General features: G+C 38.5%; 1 protein-coding gene and 1 non-coding gene across 2 annotated transcripts; both read right to left on the bottom strand.

Moving 5' to 3' along the window:
* Nucleotides 1–2,210: 2,210 nt before the first annotated feature.
* Nucleotides 2,211–2,283, bottom strand: TRNAR-UCU (transfer RNA arginine (anticodon UCU)). Its single transcript has one exon. It is a non-coding gene; the product is annotated as a tRNA-Arg (tRNA).
* A 1,220-nt stretch (nucleotides 2,284–3,503) lies between these two features.
* LOC143877629 (pyruvate kinase 1, cytosolic) lies at nucleotides 3,504–21,873 on the bottom strand. Its single transcript, XM_077379781.1, has 16 exons — nucleotides 21,550–21,873; nucleotides 21,300–21,396; nucleotides 20,906–21,003; nucleotides 20,328–20,483; nucleotides 18,864–18,941; nucleotides 18,413–18,544; nucleotides 16,301–16,381; nucleotides 15,998–16,069; nucleotides 15,776–15,865; nucleotides 10,776–10,920; nucleotides 10,497–10,585; nucleotides 7,107–7,202; nucleotides 6,904–6,971; nucleotides 6,638–6,737; nucleotides 4,856–4,915; nucleotides 3,504–3,970 (listed from the first exon to the last, which is right to left on the bottom strand). The coding sequence occupies exons 1-16, from the start codon at nucleotides 21,616–21,618 to the stop codon at nucleotides 3,818–3,820; spliced, it is 1,584 nt and encodes a 527-aa protein (XP_077235896.1). The 5' UTR covers nucleotides 21,619–21,873; the 3' UTR covers nucleotides 3,504–3,817.
* Between the last annotated feature and the right edge of the window lie 868 nt (nucleotides 21,874–22,741).

Genomic DNA, 22,741 nt, shown 5'->3' with positions numbered 1-22,741 from the left:
AACTTAATGGATCAAGGGCTAGGTTCTTTTGGCCAGAATTATGATTGCTTTTATAGTCAACGGATCTGATCACGTAGCCAAGAGGCTTAAATGAAGCCTCTTGGCTTGATGGATAAAAGACATAGGATCATCTGATGACTTGTGTTGACCATTAGATTTGATCACATAGACGTCAGATAAGCGGGATGTCTGTTAGGAAGTAGACAAACAGCCACGCTCTTCTCACAAATTTCCATCAAACAAAATGTTAACAACTTTGGTTATTGTTTGGTAGTCATTTTCCAAAAAGCTTACAAGAAACTCACTTTTACTGAGTCCCTATTTGGATGCACCAAAAAGTAATTGGGTGAAAGTAAAAGTAAAAAGATTACACATTTTCCCTTTCCCACTTTAATTATTTGGCAGTCATTTATAACTAAGATTTTATATAGTGTGGGGCCGTATAGTACATTACTTTTTTTAAAGTTCTATAAGGCCTACTGCATAGCATGATCCAAACTAGGGGTGCAAGTTTGGCCCTGTCAGCCCTGACCCGCCTTGAGACCGAACAGGATCAGGGCTGGATTTTCCAACCTTGAGGGCGGGTCAGGGTTCTTTTTTTTAGACCCTGACTCAAGTCGGGTCGGGTTCTGTGTTAATGCCTAGGGTACCCTGACCCGGCCCGACCCTAAGTTTTCTATTATAGAATTGAACCATCTGTGCATATTTCTTTTGCTAATGTTTTCTATTATCTTGGATTGATGTTTCTTTAGATTATTATTATTAATTGTCTATGTTGCCCGTCATATTGTTGAATTCATATTGTCTTATTTTGTTCCCTTTCTCTGTTTATTGATCATTTTGTTCTATATGATAAGTGGTTGCTTTATTTTTTGTACTCTTAATAGGTATTTGCACTAGGGTCAATTAGGGCCGGCCCAGCCCAATCAGGGCGGGCCAGGGCCAGCACTGAGCCTTGTAGGGCGGGCAATGGGTTGAGGTTTTTCGGCCCTGACTCAAGGTCTGGGTCGAGATAACGGGTTCCAGGGTTGGGCTAGGGTTTTGAAAAACCTGACCCTGTTGCGGCCCTAATCCAAACCATTCATGGGGGGGGGGTATACTTGTGGCCCCTCATTTTAGTTAGTTGTACACGTGAATTTTTAATATCAAGGAATTATTGGGCCTTGAACCTAGGACCTGCAGCAAGACAAAGAAAACATGAAGACAGGAGGAGACGATGGATGAACAGTTATAATCTAGTCTTAAATAAATGAGAATCTATATGGTGCCCGACCTTCAAAAAACAAGGGTGGAGAGAGAAGCCCTCCACCTTTGATTTCTGATCGAGCAAAAGCCCCCTTTTTTGACGTTTTGCTGGATCGGAAATCGGCATTCCTAAGCTCTAATACCATGAGAAACAAGTTACCTTAAAGTGTGTAATCATTTAGACTTCAAAAGTTTCATTTTTGTCTCTCCTGTTGCTCCTAAGCTCTCTTTCTCTCCAAATAAATCGACGACTTTCTCTACCTCTATTACTAAACCAGCAATAGGTGGCTTATGAGTTATGGCTCTCTCAATTAATTGGACGTCTCTCTCTCTCCAACTAGCCCCCTCTTTGCGAACAACTAGGGGTGCAACTTGGTTGATTTTGGGGAATTCGACCGGGCGCTTTTACCTTAAAATTTTCATTTTTTAGCAAAAACTCAATCCAACCCGGCCCAAGTTGCACCCCTACGACCAACTACCATCGGAAGCAAGAAACCGCGTGCTTTCGTAGGGCTTTTATATTTTTAGAGTAAGCAACCAAAGGAGAGTAAAAATCAATTGGCATAAAATCTCAATCAACCAAAATTACATTGAACCAAAATCTCAGTTCTTTGTATCTACTGGGAGTAAAAATCAATTGGCATAAATTCTCAATAAACCTGTATCTATCGAAGTAAAATCCAAAAATTATAATCCTACTGGAATAAAAGTCTATTGCCCTAAATTTTCTATCAAAGCTACAACTTGAGAGAGATATGATGCTACCTAAAAATAAAATAGGTGTGAAAATAATAAATAAAATTATAGGGCTGAAAATAAAATGGAATTTGCTAGGCAATTTCACAAAAACCCATTTTGCGGCTTATTTTTGCATAAGAGGAGAGAGCCACTGTCAAATCCCAAATAAAATAGGAATATAGGAAAAAAATGACTTTGAGTTGGTACAAACAGAGAGAAGAAACACACACGCCCGGTGGGACTCGAACCCACAATCGCCTGATTAGAAGTCAGACGCCTTATCCATTAGGCCACGGGCGCTCTTCTTGATTATTTAGTTTCTTATATCCTACATATTGGATTTTATTCTTTACATAGCTTTCTTGCAGAAGGAATAAGAAACATGTTTCCACAATATCGAATGGGCAGTGATAAATCGACTCCCCATGTGTCTATCTCTCTCCTCTTTCTCTCTCTAACCCAGAGGAGAGAGAAAGACACATGGGGAGTCGATTTTATCACTCCCCTATTGAATTCATGTGCACAATCATCTTTCTATAGTAAATGGGAAATGGTATCTCCATCACCTTTTGGTTGGCTTTTCCTAAAAATGAAGTCATTTGCAGGAATATTCAAAGGAGAGGGTGACAATGTGACATCACATCATTTTAGGAAAAGCAAACAAATTCTGGTAAAAATCACACTTTAAGGCCCTCTTCATTTTGGATTTTGAGTATAATCGGTTTTGGACTCAAAATCGATTCTCAAACCCAAAACAAACTGGGCCTAAGTTGGCAACCTACATGCGCATTGTAATTGAGCCTAAAAAACACAAGGAAATATCAACTAACACAGTACGAATTTTTATATTGTGAACTCTAGACAAGCATATGTAGCCACACAAAAAAACACCTTATTCGGACTCACATTATTGGGTGATCTAAACCATTCAAAAGCTGGGCCCAATGTAGATATAAAGTGATCCAAACACTCCTATCCGTTGAGGTCCCATATACAGTGCGGTCCATTTTAAACATCTACAGATCGGAAATCATCCTATAGAAATGATATTTCATAGTCCCCCTTAAATGTTTGTCTGGCTGGCATGTCAACAAGACCCCTTGTTTGGTTGCCAATATAGCATTGACATCACGGGTTGTCTCTTGGTTTGGTTAATCATTGCATGTCTGCTTACGTGTCACCCTTTGTCCTCACCCTATGAAATCCATGACAAAATCCACAAAAAAGGTTGAATTTTGCAAGGATTTCTTGGGAATCCACGGGTCCCAGCTCCCGTTCATGAAAACTAATATTTGCCGGTACCAATGTTACAGAGAGTAACGCACACGGCCAAAGCAAATCCTAGTTGGTTCTTCAACCTTGAGATCGGAGGTTCAATACCAGCTTACCAACCCCAAAAAAATGTAAATATGAGGACTCGGAAAAAAAATGCAACAATGTAAAAGGAAGTCACCCGGGCAACTTGGGGATCACGTCAAAAGAGTTTTGAAGCTATAAAGCAATGATCATCAAGAAACCAATAGTTCGAAACACACACAGTTTTCCATTATGTCCATCCAGATACAGAGGCAACCCCAAAAAAGGTGCATAGAACAAATAGGAAAAGGGGAAATGCAACATTATTACTCAAAAACACCATGCATTTCTCTTAGCAACAGAAATGCTGAGATATTTTAGGCCGAACACCAATTATACAGATTCTACCAGGAGTTGGATAAATAAACAAGTGCTCCTGTAAAATAGGAATTGCCTCAGTGTACACATAACATGTGTCAACAGCTCTCGGAACCTGATGATAGAAAGTTGAATGCAGTTAAGCCTGGTGGAAAAGGATTCAGTCCTCTAGCTCAATAATCTTGACCACAGAAGCATCCCCCACTTTTTGGCAGATGACGACACGATCATGTGACTTTACTACACCAGACGCCTTGCCGTGGTCAAGAGCAACCTTCAGAACGGACTCATTTGTGGCACTTGTTGACTCAGCCTGAGAGAAATGAATTGAAGGTGAGGATCTCTTGATTGATATTCAAGTAACACAAATAGATATATCAAACTTAAATCGATATACAGAAGGATTAGATGTGTCAGCAAAGCCCACTTGTCTGAAATGCAATCTTTAGAAAGTGGAGTAGCTGTGTTACATAGGCGGGGTCACCAATGTGTGAAACAGAAGGCATAACCACTTCCCAAAACATCCAATCTAGAATGAATCGCCAGAATTTTATCATAGATATCTCAACTCCTAGCCCTGAACAAATTGAAAGACTTGTACCATAGATTTTTGGGTCATTTTCTTTCGATAAAGGAACTCCCATTGTTGAGAAAGAAAAGGAAATGTTCCAAGGAGAGAGTAAAAAAAATGTGAACCCAAAACAGGAGTGAAAAGGCGACGGGCAATTTTGCAAATTTGTAGAACGGCTTTTCTTTAAAATTACAACGTACCTTTACAAAACATGTATCCAGTATAAAAAACTGGTTTTGAAGAAAATTTCCCTCTCCTTTTTTTTGGCTGATTAAAAAGGTGCAAGTATGTAGCTTGAACTGCTCATTGCAACCATTACTACGAATAGGACAGTTGGGCATCCTCTTCAATGATGAGGACGGGGAGTGTTCAGAAACAGCAAGCACAGGAGAGGTCCCAGACTAGGAAGGAATTAGACATCTAATTTTCTAAAAGAAGAAGGGCATCTTCAAAATTGAATTTGGTTTGCAAGTTGTGATCATGCACTCACCTTATTACTGTAACTGAACCATCCAAACGATGGTCATGAATATAACTTACCCACAAAGAAATTATTATAGATAAATTCAGAGATCCATCTAGAGTATCTCACAAAATCTATTGAACAACGAAAAGGATAAAACTTACTGGATGCCGAGGATCTGCAAGCATAGGAAAGAGGCCTCTGACTATAAGTGATTGCCTTGCCTGTTGATTTTATAATAAAAAGGAACACATAACTATCATTAGTTCCAATCTTAACTGGATGCAAGGTATAACAGATGAAACGACTGCATTCCTTAAACATGTTAATTGCATGCAAATAATCTTTCCTAAGTTCATAGAATAAGAGAAGCAAAAGGTACAGAGAGAAAGAGAGAGAGATCATAAGCTACAGTTTTTTTCTTGAGAAATGCAATAACCAACATTAGGAAGCGACCTTGCAGTTTCTTAAAGCTTAAGTTTAAATGTTTAGTGTGGTTGACTAAAACATACTTAGCAAATACTGCTGGGACCAGACAATTTATTTCAGTTAGCAAGGTGTTCCGTTTTTAGGCTTTGGTCTAGATACAACATTTCACTCCCTGACCCTTTCCACAGTAAAAAAAAAAGGAACCATTTATTAGCTAGTGAAAGGCTCAGGGAGTCAGTGCAACTCACAATATTAATCTCAGCAGTAGTAAGAAGAGGGTGTCATAAGTGTGCAGTAGTAGCATCAGCAATAACAATCTAAAGTGTAGATCTAGCAACACCGGGATGAACGATACAAAGAACACAAGTTTCAATGCTAGGATTAGCTGATTTTCCAACAACAAGTAGGTGCACATAGGCGACAAGAATGACCTTGATCTAAGAATTGTTGGAAGCAATGAGTTAGGCCATGAGCATAAAAGTCGAAATTAAGATACCAAGTTTTCACATAGTTTTCTTTAGATAATCATGAAAGAGAAAAGGTGAACGATAAGAATGGGGCATGGTTTTGTGCCAATATCAAAATGAATTTGCAATGAGTCCTTACAAATGGGGTATGTCATTTCACTCATATCACATTTGAATAGTCATAGGAGAGAAGAACTCCCACATTTTTTTTTTTGAAAGATGACATATTTTATTGATACTATAATAATTACAAAGGGAACCAGAGAAGAACTCCCACATTTTATGCATGGACAGTTTTACTTAGGGTTTAACTTTTTTAGTGTCGTGTCTTTTGGTGGATAGGAACACACCTTTTTGAGAGAGAAAATTGGGCTATTGATACTCAAATATATAAATAAATACACGGACAAAATCATGGGTTTTTTGCCAAACCCGAATAACAAAAGTTGAAGCAAAAGATGGTCCATTGTGGGAGATTTGGAGTTCTCACAAAGAAATAGAGCAAGGTTCATGACTGCTGGGTTTTGAAGTTTGACAAGAGTATAAACGAGACTACCCCCTTAGGGTCATACAGCTTAACCCTAAGGGGGTCTTGACAGCAAACTTCAGGCTGTACCTTGCCCGGAGGGTAGTATTCTAATCATAAAAAGAAATTTATTCAGTTAATGCAGCATTTTGAAAACAGGCAAGATGAATTTGCTTATTGTGTACTGTAAAAAACTTGTGCTGATAAAATGAAAGTTGTTCCCAAATCACATTACTTGCGTAGAATTACTTTTTGAGACATACTGTGGCATTGTAATCAATGAAAGAAATTTAATCAGATAGCGAACAAACTTTGGATGCTACGGACAAACTATAAATGAAGTAATAGAGATAAAAAAGCAAGATTCTCATGGTTAGATACTTGCATAGAATTGTTTTCTCAATAAGTTGTAGAAAGTGTAAGAAGAGCATGAAATTATATTTATTCAGTTAATGCACCATTCAAAACTAGTAATAAATTTGCGTGCTGCACACACTTTAAATAGGTAATAGCAATAGACATACCTCAAATGCACCTGTAAAACTCCACCGAAGCTGATTAGTTTTGAGCCGAGGGATGACAACTGATAGTACTGGCATTGTTGGCCTATATTTTGCAATCAATCTGCATTCATAAATATATATTTAGAGGCCTTACGGATGTATAGAGAAGAAGGAATATGCACAAGTTGTGCAAACAAGAAGAATGATGCACAACAAACAGCTCACCACTAAAATTTCCTACACGAGTTATCATGGATTTAATTGCAATCGAAAAGCATCAAGAGTACCTTGCAGCCCTTCCAGATGAGGTGAATACAATAATGACGGAAGCCTTCACCTTGATTGCTGCACGTACCTAGACAAAAAATCACAAATATAGAGGTCTTGGTTGAACAACTAATAATTGAATGCATTTTACAGAAGGACAACAAATCAGTCTATTGCTGTAATAAAAAAGATGCAAAGACAAAATGTGAACACCAAAAATTACCGCAGAGGAAGCAATAGACTCTAAGTGGGTCATTGGTTCTCCAACATATTTCACAGTCTTCTTGAAATAGAGGTCTTGGTTGAAAACTTTCTCTGCCTGTAGACATGGCATTTTAAAATAAGGTCAAGTTATCTATATTAAGTCAACCTCAATAAGATATTGGCCTAAAGAGTCACAAGTGGCAGTGGAGGAGAATGACATTGCACAATGAAACAGACAGTTTTCCATTTAATCATAGTGATAACAGCATCCCATTTTATCATAATAATATTTCATTTCCCACGGCACCCAAGGCAAACCCTACAGATATTACACAATAAAAAGGAATAGATACATAAAAATGATTGAAAATACAAGACAGCATAAATATACGTGAATATACACAAAAGTTCTAAAACACAATGTAAATTCCTTTTTTTCCATGCTTGCCTTGTAGACATGCATGCAACACATGGTACATTCACTGTAACTGATGCAACTCAGCTCCCCAAATCATAGTTTTAAAACTCCCCCGCGTCATCGTGAAGTCCCCCGAATCGACTCCCTTTTCCCTTGGTCGCGCTCCGCATTTTGCCCTACGGAATCAATAAAAACTCCTTTGACTCTGCCAAGTTATGACCGCATCAACTTAGTACTCAGCCGTGTCCATCGCTTTCTTGGCAAGTTGGCAGTGTCCACGCCTAGTCGGAAAGGATTTTTCATGGCCACAATTTGACCCGCATCAGCATTTTAAACACGGCCCCAAATAGAGAACTACGTTGGTTGATTGGCAGTCGCCAACAAATAGAACCAGTAAAATGGAAAAAGTGGTTGTAGACATCAAATTTCGGAGTCACCAACAAATAGAACCAGAAAATTGGAAAAAGTGGTCGTAGACTTCAAATTTCTTCACCAGAATAGGGTTTGAGTAGGGAAACTTCAAATAGTAGCATTACAAACATACTAGAGGAATAAAAGATTGAAAAGAAAACAACTCAGAAATTTTGGGTCATAAAAACAGAGGATTTGCTGATTTGCAGTCACAGACAAATAGAACCAGAAAATTGGAAATTTTGGTTGTAGATACAAATTTCTTCACAAGAAAAGGGCTTGAGTAGGGAAACTTCAAACAGCAGCATTACAAACATACTAGTGCCTAGAAGAATAAAAAATCGAAAAAGAAAACAGCTCAGAAAATTCAAGTTATAAAAACAAAGGATTTAAAAACCTGAGCTTTCAAAAAAAAAAAAAAAACAACCTGAGCTTTCTTCTATTGCTTAGCCTGCTTTGTACTTATAGGCAGTGAATGTAATGGGAAATGACGAACTCCTACTTGCTGCCTAATTTCCCAATTACAACTAATTCACGCTTGTGAAACACCAAAGACCTGGACTTCAATAAGAAGCCCAAAATGATTGTATTTGTCAAGTCTCCTAGCCAAAAAGCCCGCCACCAAACCCCTAACAGAAAATCCAAAGCCCGATGAAGATAGCATGACCTTCTGCTTCGTTTAAGTATTTTATGCCAATCCGACAAGACTATCCACTTTCTTTCCAAGAAAGAGAAACCCCACAAGATGCAAGGCTTTATACTCATCTGGGAAGGTCTAAAGAGGACTTAGCTAAGACCCACAGAAGCTAAACCATTTGAGCACCGCATTCCAAACACTGATCTTAATACAGTGGGTAACTTTATTTCTCATCTTAGATTTCTAAAATATTTTAACATAAGTACCTAGGTCCATCTTTTAAAAAAAAAAAGTACCTAGGTTCTGGATTGCACCAAGACATTAAACTCTAAACCCAGTAGGAAACTTGTAAAAGCTTCGTAACTTCCAAATATTGGGCTCCTAAATTCCCATTATGACTAGAAATAACCTTTGGAGCCCAATGTTACCCAAATTCTCATGTTCCCCTTGAATTCTTCTCACAAAACTTAGTTTTTTCAATTTTCTAGGTTCACTGGTTGTACAGAAAGCAAGATGTCGTCAAAATCCATTTAGATCCAGTTAAAGTATAAAAGATTAAATAACTCCTTCTCTAATGGCTTAAGCTTTTGGGGTAATTGGTTGTTTGACAAGGTATTAGAGCAAAGGTCTTGGGTTCAAAACTCCTTGATATTAAAAAAATCCACATGCAATAGCCAACCCAAAAGTGGGGCCACATGTGCCACGTGTAAGCCAACCCAAAAAAAGAGGGGTTGGCTTAAGCTTTTGGAGTAATTGGTTGTTTGACAGGTCTAATCCAAAGTTAGAGGTGAAATCACTACAATTATTAGGATGGAAAAATGGTAGGGTCCCAAGGTTTTGACAAATTCCGACCTGAGTTAACCTCTACCTGCTGACATCAGCACGCATCAGGAGGAAAATATTGCTGAGATCATCATCCATGCTTCCCCTCAGCCCAAAATTCCATTTCCTTCTTTCTCCCACATGAATATGTATTTATAATTCCTGGATTTATTTGGGGCTGAACAAGGATGTCACTGACAGATGTGCCGATATTGGGCATCATTTGGAACAAATGGAATATCATTACATATAATTCGTGCAGAAATAACTTTGAAAAATAATCTTGTTCAAGAAAAAAGATCATTATCAAATGAGATCTCTACATCAATATTAAGAAAACCCAGATTCCTATCAGGTACAAAATGAGTCAGGAAACGATGGAAGACTTGAACCAACTCTTTATCCATTGCAAAGTGGTGTATAACATTTGGTCCAACATCCTTAGGTGCTTTGATATATCTTAGGTGTTCGACAGCCCAGTGTGTAACCTGTTCTAGAAATGGCCAGTCCGGCCATTTGATCACAGAGGAAAGATCCTTTGGGAAGTGACTCCATATGCCAAGCTTTAGAGTGCATGGAATGAAAGAAATTGTAGGATATTAAAAGGAATATCTAAGACCCTAGGAAACTAAAATTGGATATAAACATATCCATGATCAAATGGGCGACTAGTGACTACTAGGAAAGAATACTAGGAATAAGTACAGTTGGAGAGGTATATTGGAATTGGAAACTAATATATAGGAGGCCGAAAGATTGTGCTAGGTGCACTCCTCTAATCAGCTCCATCAAACTCAACTTCGATGGTTCTTTGACTATCAAAAACATGCTTGACCCATCCAAGTTACTGAGTCAAGACAAATGACATTCAAGCAAAAAAAGTTGGGTCAGAACAAAAGAGTTCACAAACCATGGTCAGAGCAGGTCAAATTAAAGACTAAGCGATCTCTACCAATGAAGATAAAATCATAATGCTCAAAGAACTGATGAAAACACATCATTAGGCAGCACAATCCAAAACTCTGAACTTCACTGAAACTGGAGGATGCACTAGTTTCATTTTGGCATGAAAAAAAAAATCGCCTTATCAAGACTAAGTGGGGATGAGAACCATGACATACCTCAGCACAAATTTTACCAACAATTGAGATAGTCTCAACAGGGTATAATCCACGGAGAGTCTCTGCTCCTAAAAGAATTGCATCACTTCCTGCACCCATCCAAGGAGGACTTAGAATATTAGAATGCCAAAATGCCTGTGTAATTCTTGCCAAATAGTAACTTATATTGTGGGAATGGAGATATCAAAGAAACGAAAACAGTGGTCCAAACACTATCTGAATCCTAATAAACCCCAAACAAATACCATATAGGAAATATTTTCCAGCACCAGAAAATACCATCTAATACAGCATTGGCCACATCAGTTGCCTCTGCACGAGTTGGTCTCAGGTTGTCAGTCATACTGTCCACAACACGAGTAACTACCGCAGGCTTTCCAGCCATGTTACACTTGTAAACGGCAGCCTTTTGAAATAGAAACACCTGCAAAAACAAGAATGGATTACGAATAGGGTCATAGATGAATTCTAGTAATATAAACATTTCTAACTTGCACCAATTACAAAGAATGAAAGACAGCCAATAATATAATAAAAAAAGAAAGATTAGCATCCAACAAATGACAGTACTTTGTATAACAACCAAGATGTCTAATATTTTAAATTTCCACATCAAACATGTACAACCTTCTCCTCAGGCATCAATTCCCGGTCTGACTCCTTTACTCAGAAGGCAGTATGGACATGTAAATTGGCCTGGTTTCATATGTCAATGGACTACCTATGCCCTCGTGCCAAGCAAAATAAAGAATTCCATTATGCACATTTTCATACAAACTTTTTCTTCGAACGACAGTGATTTATCAATAAGAAAGATGAAAAGCCAGCAGACCGAGGTGGTCACACATTTTCATGCTACTTGACACTGGTGAAATTGCAACAAGCAAGCAAAGCACTATCATTCAGGCCAAGAGGAAAGCCTTATCCAAAATTACAATAAGAGGCTTTAGGAAATCCTAACGTCAATATTAAAAACCAAGGAATCAACAGTAAGGTACATTCTAAATTGAAAATGTATACAATCACACATCATATGCATCAAATAAACAAAATGTAGGAAAAAAGTCATTCCAACCATTAATTTCATAATGAAAGTACAATATAATAAAGGAATACAATATAATGATGGAAATTTAATATATTTTCTGACAAAAATAAATAAGATTATTAATTTTTGAAAAGGAAAAGTATTCTGACTCCATTAATCAGTAAATCAGACAAAAATAACTCACACATAAAAAATTTGAAGATAATATGCATTTAATTTTCAAATATATAGTTTTTCCTTTTTTTAAAGGTTTTTCTATCAAAAATATAGTTTTTCCTATTTTTAAAGGTTTTTCTAACCAAAATAAATAAAATAATTAATTTTAGAAGTAAAACCCAATTTTCAATAGTCAAAACCATGCTTTTTTTATTGGCACCCAATTTTCAAAACCATAGTTCTATGAGAATTGAAAATTCATACACTAATCCATGTGCAGGTGAATCAAATCGGTAATTAATTGATGCATTTATATCATAATTAAAGAAAAAGGCAACAAAACATAAAATAAGCATCTACAAAGCAAAATTGTGAAAACCCAAGCATCTCTATGCACTTTGGTAAAAAATTCAACATGCAGATCTGTAATTTACATACTGAAGTGAATTGATAGTGTGTCGGTTGATATGACCAAAATGTTACCGAAATCTATACATGTCGAGCAAAGGATTTTGTTTCGATGGGGATGGAAACAGAAACATGCCGGTCATTTTGTGCCAATTTTAAAAGACATTTAGACTTAGGTATGAACCATATTCAAGACCAAAGCATCACCCACAATCGTCACACCATTAAGCCAATTTCTTATTTATTATAATGTCCGAAATTGATTGCCTGCAACCTAGAGTAAAGAACATTTTTCTCTTCACTCTATTAGCCTATATTCAAGGTTCCTATATAGTAGCCATATGTTGTGTATGATGAGATGTGCATGCATTGCATACATGAACCCACCTTTGATCAATCTGGACCATGCACCTATAAAACTTCCAAATTTTGGTATGACGCTGTAAAATTTCAAGTTTTCAACAAGCATGCAAAGCACCACCCAAGCAAGCCAAGAGGAGAGCCCTTATCCAGAGTTGAAAAACGTAAGATGGGGCTTTTTGCTCACATTGAACCTTGATAAAAAGTAATCATTTATGCAGTTTAACCCATCAGAAGCGCCTTAAGATTTTCTTTATTTAGTATTGGTATAACTAGGAGGGTTTTAATAGTTTGTTTTAATTAGGATTTTGACGAGGACAACCATAACAAGTTTAGGAAGGATGTATCAGCATAGGTTGCCACCCTTCATCTCTCACCTCCATGTAGTTGTTGATGGCATCCTCAACTTTCTTTCAGATAGATCCTGGCTACAGAGAGTAGATCTAGCACAGATCCAGCTTCAGGTCATTGCATCCAACATATATCCAGTTATGTCTCATTCATACCCAAGGTCCACGAAGGATCCCCTTTTGCCCGTGCAACCCGATGTCTCAATCATGTCACCGAAGGAGTTCATGTTCTAGTCATTCCACTAACACGCCACCAAGAGCTCTAGAGATTACCAGGTCTCTTTATGTATAGTACTATAGTACTATGCCTTCACTAAGTACACAAGGGGTGCAATGCATTTTTTTTTGTGTGTGTTTTGTAAGTGTCTAGGGTGTTGTTTATGTGTCCTCTTTTTAAAGAAATGATGAATGAAGGAATTTTTCCAAAGCTATTTTGTGCTACAACTTGCAGTTTGTGGTGACAATCCCCCTTAGGTGCGGTTCCTTCTCTTGGTGTGAAGCCTAGAACATACTAAAGTGATTCTAGTATATTTATCTCCTGTGATTCTTTGATCAAGGTATTTCTTTTATAAAATTTCACTTCTATTTATTATGACTGAATATGTGCTTCATTTCTATATATCTCTCTTTTTCTTCTCTCTTTCCCTCTTTCCATTCGATCTTCAATCTACCATTTCCCTTCGTCTAGTGCTACTGCTAAAACCCTAATCTAGATTGTCTGACTAGTTCCCAGATTTCTAAGTTGTCCCCCCCACCTTGTTCAAATCCCACGTTAGCCATTCTACCAAGCCGTAGTGCTCTAGATTCATAGTCCTAAACTTGACCCTTTTCAATCATTTTTCTCAACCTTCGAGGCCACCCGCTGAATTTAAGCATATCAATAAGCGGAGGAGAAGAAACTTACAAGGATTCCCCTAGTAACGGCGAGCGAACCGGGATCAGCCCAGCTTGAGAATCGCATGGCCATGCCATTCGAATTGTAGTCTGTAGAAGCGTCCTCAGCGACGGACCGGGCCCAAGTCCCCTGGAAGGGGGTGCCAGAGAGGGTGAGAGCCCCGTCGTGCTCGGACCCTGTCGCACCACGAGGTGCTGTCGGTGAGCCGGGTTGTTTGGGAATGCAGCCCAAATTGGGCGGTAAATTCCGTCCAAGGCTAAATATGGGCGAGAGACCGATAGTGAACAAGTACCGCAAGGGAAAGATGAAAAGGACTTTGAAAAGAGAGTCAAAGAGTGCTTGAAATTGTCGGGAGGGAAGCGAATGGGGGCCGGCGATGCGCCTCGGTCGGATGCGGAACGGTGCAGTGCCGGTCTGCCGCTCGACTCGGGGTGTGGACTGTTGCGGGTTGTGCCGGCGGCCTAAGCCCGGGCGGATGATCCCGCCCGTGGGGAGATGTTGTCGGCGCGACCGGGGTGGATAGCGTACGCCTCATGGCGTGTCCCTGTGTGGCACTCGTGCGCTCTAGGCAACAGCCAGTGTGCCCCCCATTCGACCCGTCTTGAAACACGGACCAAGGAGTCTGACATGTGTGCGAGTCAACGGGCGTATAAAACCCGTAAGGCGCAAGGAAGCTGATTGGTGGGATCCCATTGTCGGGTTGCACCACCGACCGACCTAGATCTTTTGAGAAGGGTTCGAGTGTCAGCATGCCTGTCGGGCCCGAAAGATGGTGAACTATGCCTGAGCGGGGCAAAGCCAGAGGAAACTCTGGTGGAGGCCCGCAGCGATACTGACGTGCAAATCGTTCGTCTGACTTGGGTATAGGGGCGAAAGACTAATCGAACCATCTAGTAGCTGGTTCCCTCCGAAGTTTCCCTCAGGATAGCTAGAGCTCGGGCTTCTTCTGTTCGGACCGAGTGGCAGAGTGAACCATCACCGGAGGTAGCCCCGGCCACGAACTGGTGATTCGGAAAGCCCTTCTCAAATTGGTCCACTGTATATGGCGCTCCAACTATATGCAAGCCCTCCCCAAGGAGTACGACATTAGCTCCTCCCGGGAGCAAATATCGCATCTGGGACAAAAGAAGTACAGACGGAAAAACGGACATGAGTCTGAAGATCAAAGTTAGACATCCTATCACAACCTCTAGAACCATCCAGATTTTTTCCATCTGAACCCCCCAGTCTGAACCCTATTCCTTAAAACATTCCATAGACTGAAGAGTTTTGAACAAAATCCAATCATAAGAAGATATGAACCTTTTCGTAGCCTTTCCCCCTTTGTCCTGCATCATGCTAGGTGTTTGAAAATTTCAGCATCTACTGTGACTTTGGTTTTCTTGAGAGTCGCCGTAAGTATATTCAAATAAGATATACACACATCTATCCACACCTGGGTAGTAATAAATCTCACTAATGTTGCAGCTAATTCTACCAAAACATGCCACTTTCCATGACTGATATATGCTCAAGAGCTGGAAAAGGTACTTGACTAATTTGGATGGAAAAAGGTACCAGAGTTGGCTAGAATGACCATTACGATCGGCAATGGTAACATAACCAATAATAAAAAAGTAGTAAAATCGAACCCCGAGTAGCTAGTAAATAAGTGTATATGACACGAAGACAGATAAGCAGATAATGTTCCACGGATAGACACGAGCAAAATTACCAATGGGGCCACAAAAAATAGAATGAAATTTACAATGTGAAATAATGCAGGTGACAAAATAGTTCCATGATTTCTCATACTCGGATAAGGGAATATGATATCCAAGGAAGTCATGAATCTCATGCACCAAGGAAGCAAATACTAACAAGAACATACATACCAATAAGGAGACGTACAATTTCAGCAATTATACCAACCTTATTAAAATGTGAAACCAATATGGCAGAGCATACAACGAAATGGCATTTCCATTAACCCGTTAATGGACAAACCTTATAGAAAATAAAATGTCAAAGATATGCAAATCTTGAGGATCTTAAGTTTACTACTGAATTTCAGGACTCTGACCTTTTCAGGTGGGAGATCTATCCCCAGATTTCCACGAGAAAGAATCACGCCATCTGCTTCTTGTAGGATCTCATCAAAATGGTGTAAGCCCTGTGAGTATGGAAGGAAAATTGCAAATGTTAGTCTCATAGAAACGGTGGTTTTGAAGTTTTAAGTTACATTTAAGGAGCTTTGCCAAAATGAAAGGGGGTAAACTTTCAAACACGAACTTATGCTTCTAACCTCTATGTTTTCAATCTTTGCAAAAATTTGTGTTTGACTAAGGTCACCCAACTTAGAAAGAAAATCACGAGCCTGCAATACAGCAATACAATTCCAATTACTGAATGAAAACATGAAAAATAAAAGGTGAAACAGGTCAGCATTAAACCCTTAATAATTAATTAAATAGGTCATAAACAGGGAAGTTAATCTCAAGCAACTAGAGTTGTTATGAAATACAAAAGCAATTTTAAAAATATACATACTTCAACTATAAAATGCATTTTGTTATGAAATACAAAATGCATCACAAAATTCCCTTACATGGCGAACATCTTCTGCATGTCGGGTATATGATAATGATAGGAAGTCAATATTGTTACGAACACCCCATGTACTTATAACCTGAAATGATGAATGGAACATAATGGCAATGAGAAGCATCCAATAATGAATTAGTCACAAAATCTACTATTAAGGTTTGTTTAATGGTAAATATACAATTAAGGCAAAAGAATACTTTCAGCAAACTAGATCCAACTTCCTTTAAACTTAAGTCCAGATTTTAAAAAGTGGCTAGGGTGACTTCCACGATCAGGAGCATTAAATATAAAACAGTTCTCTAATAATTTCCTTCTCCAAGCATTTCACATGAGAAATCATCAAGTGGCTTAGAAATCCACAAACAAGTGTAGCTAGCAATTGAATCTAAGCCATTTTCTTACTTTAATGGGCCAGATGGGCCAGTTGAACAAAGCCGACAGCGTACAAGCTTATGATAGAATTGCAGCTGTTTGTGGGTGGGTGGGTGGGTGGGTGGGTGCATGGGTGTGGGCAACACATGAAATTTGTTACGCAAATTGAGCACCAAAAGGCATATCAAACAGAACACCAGATGGCATACAGAATAATATTTGCATGGAAATCTGAAGGCCTTTGCTCTAAAAGATTACGACATGACATCACACCTAAAGCATTGCTATGACATACGCTACACAGTGTTCAGGTGAATATCCAACACACAAGCATCGATCAAAGCACCTGATGATGCTCCCACAGTCCCACAATCCTTGATTTATAGACCTATTAGACAAACTTGACATGGATCAACCAATGAAATGATTGCTGGTGAAAAACCAATGTATACTACCATTCAAAAGAAAACAGAAAAAAAAAAAACAATGTATACTCGGTGTTACCATATTAGGATTTAGGGATTGAAGACACAACCACATGGCCTATGGAATGGATGCTATCAAAATATATTGACAAAGCTTTTCTCGCCAATTATTTTACCTTGAAGTGCGAGCCCTGCTAACTTAAAGAGGAAATTGTGCAACTGCTTCATATTTTGAAGTTACAGAGAGGAACAGAATAACTATTCAGCACGAATGACAGCAATTAAAAAGTAGCAGAAGTAATTATTCACTTTAACAAAATGGAAGCGATGTTGAAATGTTCTCTGATTTTTTCTTTCAATAAGAAATTTTTCCCAAGAGGCAACCATTAGGATCCAAATGCTAATTGTACTGTTATGAACCCCTATGTAACTTTTGCTTTCAGCAAAAAACAAAAAAAAACAAAAGGCACCCTTTGTTTCAAGTTTTCATTTTACTTATAATGCAGTATAATAAGTATATTAATCCAACAGCAAACATTTCTTTCATTTTTGCAATATTCTGCCTTTTTTCTTCCAAATGCTCGCTTCCACCAGAAATCAATTGATGGCTTACCTTAGCTACGAAAACACTTCAGCCTTTCGAAGTAAATGTACTAATAATGCAACATAATAATACAACAGCAATTCCCAAGAAGTCAATAAAAATTATTGAAACGCCCTAACTAATATAAAATGCAATGGCTTTGCCATTCTCAAGCTATCATCATGCTTAACCATGTCCTGCAGAAATGAGAACACCAACTAAATAAGGAATACTACAAAATGAGTGTGTACAACTATATCACGGAGTAAGACAATCTAGAGAAAACTGATTCACTGTTTCACCAACAACATTAGAGATATGACAGCATCATATGCCATAACTCATAAAAGACAATGCATTATATAGGCAAAAGGAAACACATCACACAATCAAGTTCAAGTTCTGAAGTGGTGGCAACTGATGGGTTTCATGAGGTATATCAGAATTTCACTACACCGCTGACCTCCTTGAAAGATTTTATAGTTGTATAATCGTGTCCAAACAGAGAATTCATAGAAATGAAGTAATGATCTCTAAGCCATGACTCTCCATGGCATTGTTTGTTTCATAAGAACGTCAGAATAACAAGTCTCAAGAAACTGAAGAACTTGCAAGCACATGGATGAACATCATGGTATTCAGATTGGGGGAGAGAGAGAGAGAGAGAGGGAGAGAGAGAGAGAGAGAGAGAGAGAGAGAGAGAGAGAGAGAGAGAGAGTATTCAGCCACTTACATCCTTGTCTGCATCAGTCAGCGTGGGCAAATCAATTCGAATCTGAGATATGTGCAATGTGAACAGAGATCCTGCTAGAGTAGCAGTGTTCTTTATCACACACACCACGTCATCCCCTTTCACCTCATCTACCTGCATTGTGAAACATCAATACATAATAAGCATACGGCATAAAAGACTAATAAAGCAACACACAGTTAAGCACAAACATCCTATCCAAGGCTTCAAATGTGGCAATTGGCATACACTTTAAACAGACTCAACTTGAGTGGGTCAGGAGCCAAGTCACCTCAATTGAGTCATGGTGAATCAAAGGAAAAGCATAAAAGAAACTATGGATGGGTTAGCAAGTCAGCCCGGTCGACTTGCTTAGGCCCCTGATTAATATGCCAGATCACCCAATTCTGACTTGACTCACGCACCTGGCCAGTTGGGGTAAGTGCAATCTTACCTCCAGCCAAACCGAAGTAGTTTCACTTCCAGTGAACAGGTATTGACCAATGAAAATCGTGTCTCCTTTCTTCACTGACTGCAAAGCATAAATTCAATTGCTGGTTACATTCAGAGTATGCAACGGAAAAACGCAATCAAGTGCATATCCAATTAGAGAACAATACCGCACCCACTTCACACAAAGAAATAAAACTCAGATATGGTTCCAAAAGTCCAAACTATTTTGTAATAAAATTTAGTGATGGAGGAAAACGATCATGAAGAAAAAGAATAGAGCGAACAACACGTGGAAGCAAGAAGTATCCCACTTGGTAAAATACTTAAATGTAAAGAAAGAAATCTATCTCATAAAGCAAGAGACAGTGCAATAATTCCATTCTGCAAACCAAAAAAAACAGAAAAGATAATTCCATAATGGACAAGAAAACTAGCTTTCGCAGTGGCCCAATGTTCATATGACATCAAAATGCGAGAAGCATGACACTCGAGCTCAAGCATCTTTAAAAGCAGCAAATTAAGTTCACTCAAAGCCTCCTATCTATTTCATCCATTGGAGGTTACATATTGTCTGCCAAAGTTTTCCATCTTGAAAATTTGGCTATGCAAGTTTGTAGTCGTCTGGGACGACGGAGTCGCCATTTTTAGCGATTCGGATCACAAACGTACTGTGTTACAGGTCATGCGACCACTACCACAGGACGCTAGGGGAAGCAGCAACCCTGGTAACATTGCTCATACTATCCATGGCTACATGATCTTCATAGCAATCTATAAGGCTAGCAAGATCAACTAAACATCTTCAGAGGAAGAAGGAAAGAGATGATACACCATCAACTAAGCTACTGACTGTTTTTCAATTTCAAAACAAATTCAAGACAATAACCTCCAAAACCAAGCTATCAGTTCTGTTTTGTACGTTACAAAATAAGTGTAACAAGTGGTAGTGCAGCATATTCCTACCACAAAAATATACCAGACATATGAAGTTTCCATCTTCTTGCAATAGAAGAAGTCAACAAAGGGCGGATCCTATTATCTAAAGAGGCAGTCTTCCTCAACCCCGAAAATGTTAACTCACTAAGTAGCCCCAAAATCTAACAATTTTAGCACATCAGATTTAAACACTAAACCAAGAAGTACTACAAAATGCAAACGCAAAATGTCCAGACAAATCAATCCAGTAGCCTAAATCATCATAAGAAACAACATAGAGAAATCAGATTTTATAACAGAATGAAAATGAAAATTATTCAAATTGAGATGAATAAGGAGGCCAAATAGAATACGCAAAATAGAAATTATGGTTGCTAATTCAAATAAAAAACTAAATATATAAGTTTGTGACTTTGTATCACAGATAATCTTGAATGTTCTATAAAACGTAAACAAAAGTTCACGGCGCCAAGATATCTATATAAAAGAGAGGCAGTTAAATAAGAATATGAAAAAGAGCAACGCTTGCCTTGGATAGTCCACCAAAATTTATTGGTAGTAGCTTCAAAGAGGCTTCTTGATTTTGATCTGGTGTCAGAACAACCAAGGCATCCGCTTCGAGTGAAATAGAACGCTCGCTTTTATTGACTACCTGCAACTCTGGGCCCACAGTATCTAACATAACCTGAACGAAGAGACATGATATGCTCTATCATACCTTTTTTCAAGTGAAAAAGAACATTTTATTCAGTAATCAAAACAGAAAAAATGGTTAGACAAATCACTGGTGCAGCTAAAATGTAAGATCATAAGACCGATAGTAAATAATAAGCACCAATTTCATGCCTGGGTGCTCAGAAAGAAAGAAGGAAAGTGAAAAAAAGAAAACCCCACCTAACAAGTAGGAGATCCTTAAACAATTCAACCTCAAAAATCCCCTCATAAACATCCATTCAAATGGGCCATCAATAGGGAATGCCAAAAATGAAGCATTCAAAGTACACGAGAGAGTGAAGTAAATTACAATCAGAAGCCATAAATTGCAACTGCCATTTGAAGGATTACAAAAAACATAAGATCGACAAGGAGTTGAAAGATCAAACTTACGGCGCAAAGCTTCTTAGTGCTCTTGACCGCTTTTTTTAGGGTTTCCAATGTTTCTTGGTGATAGTCAGTATCTCCCCACGAAAAATCAAACCGTGCCACTGTAGCAAGGGAATTAAAACATTGTAACTCTCCACCACACTCAACTCAGATAATTTAACAAAAAAATAAACAGAAAATGAAAAATTAAGCCCTAACTTTGGTGAAACAAGCACTGATCTGAAACTAATGCAAAGTTCAAACCACCGATCTTGAAAAATAAAAAGAAACAGCTAAACAAAAAACGGAAAAATGCGATGAGCTCGCTGTAATAAGTAGTGAAATTTCTAATCTTCCAATAGATCTGGAGAACATCGTATTAATTAGAGATTAATTAGAAGAACACTAATAACCATACCAGACATTCCGGCGTTGAGGCAGCCTGAAATCACGTCCACGGATCGCGATTTCGGACCCAGCGTCCCAACGATCTTGGTCATTGCCGGGAAGAAACTCTGCAGAATCAACACACGAGAAAAAAAAAATCAAGGTGAAAGACCTAGAAAAACAAATTCACTTGAAAATTGCTTTAAGATTCAATAAACATAAAATTAAAACTCGGATTGGAGAATCGAAGGTGGAAAGGGAAATTTTTTTTTTTTTTTTACCGGCTTAGATGGCTCCAGGATTGAAGCCATCCGAATAGGTTCTTCGAGGAGGAGGTGAGTCGCATGCATCTTTTCTGATAAGAAAGAAAAAAGATCTGAAACAGAAAAACAACGAAAATACAGAGAAATTTTGCTTAGAAGAGATAGAGGAAACAGGTCGTTGGAGAGAGAAAGGCAGTAGCACTAGGAGTAGCAGAAGAAATAATGGAGGAGAAAGACGACTGAGATTTCTTTATATACTGGAAATGATCTCAGCACTAGCTCTTAAAGAACTCTAAGAGCTTTTTGAGACGACAGACAAGTGGAGCGAATGTTTATCAAAACACTCTAGCCCTGATATCATTTCCCTATATACTTTCCTATTATAACTCTTTATTTTATGAGAAATGTTATCCGCACTGCTGTATTTTGATGAGGGCACTCCTCAGTTTATTAATAGTACGGTATGGACTGCACCGTAGGATGATCCAAACCGTCCATTAGATGGGCCACAGTCTAGATAGGTTGTGCCCCAAAAATCATTTCAATAGGTTGAGCATAGCCCTCCGATCTGAATGTTAGAGGGTTGATCCTAACCCTCTATAGATCGGGGGGTTAGGATCAACTTATTGAAATGATTTTCGGGCACAACCTATTTAGGTTGTGGTCCATCTAATTGATGGTTTGGATCATCGTATGGTGCGGGCCATACCTTACTTTTAATTAAGTGAAGAGTGCCCTCATCAAAATACAGTAGTGTGGATAACATTTCCCTATTTTATTTACCTTTTTTTTATTCCGTTTTTATATCAGAAATGTTTTATTCGGGCCCAGGAACAAATGGACTGGAGGTTTGCTTCTAATTTGGTGGGGCCTATCTCGTATCCAATAGGATTACTGGGATCACATAATTGGGGAGACTTTTTAGGGCATGGCCCACAATCAGACATGTCATAAATTGTCGTTTTTCTTCCATTGGGTGTCAGCATGATCTAGGGCATTCGTTGAAAATCTCCTCCAGTAGAAATAAGCTTAAGCAATCAATCAATTGCTAGAAAAATGTACATCAACAAGATATGGATTAAGCGAGAGTGGGACCCACTAATAAAACAAAGCGGCGTCCTAATGAAGCATTCCTCGCTTTAAAAGCATATGCTGTTTCAGGATTCCACTTCCCAATCCCATCCCACTACTATATGTTTCTTGTTCTTTT

Source organism: Tasmannia lanceolata, unplaced genomic scaffold (assembly GCF_043159265.1).
Source record: "Tasmannia lanceolata isolate RefF3 unplaced genomic scaffold, GAP_Taslan_0.1 ptg000005l, whole genome shotgun sequence".
Classification (NCBI taxonomy): Eukaryota; Viridiplantae; Streptophyta; class Magnoliopsida; order Canellales; family Winteraceae; genus Tasmannia; species Tasmannia lanceolata.
This window is presented reverse-complemented; position numbering and strand designations above follow the sequence as displayed.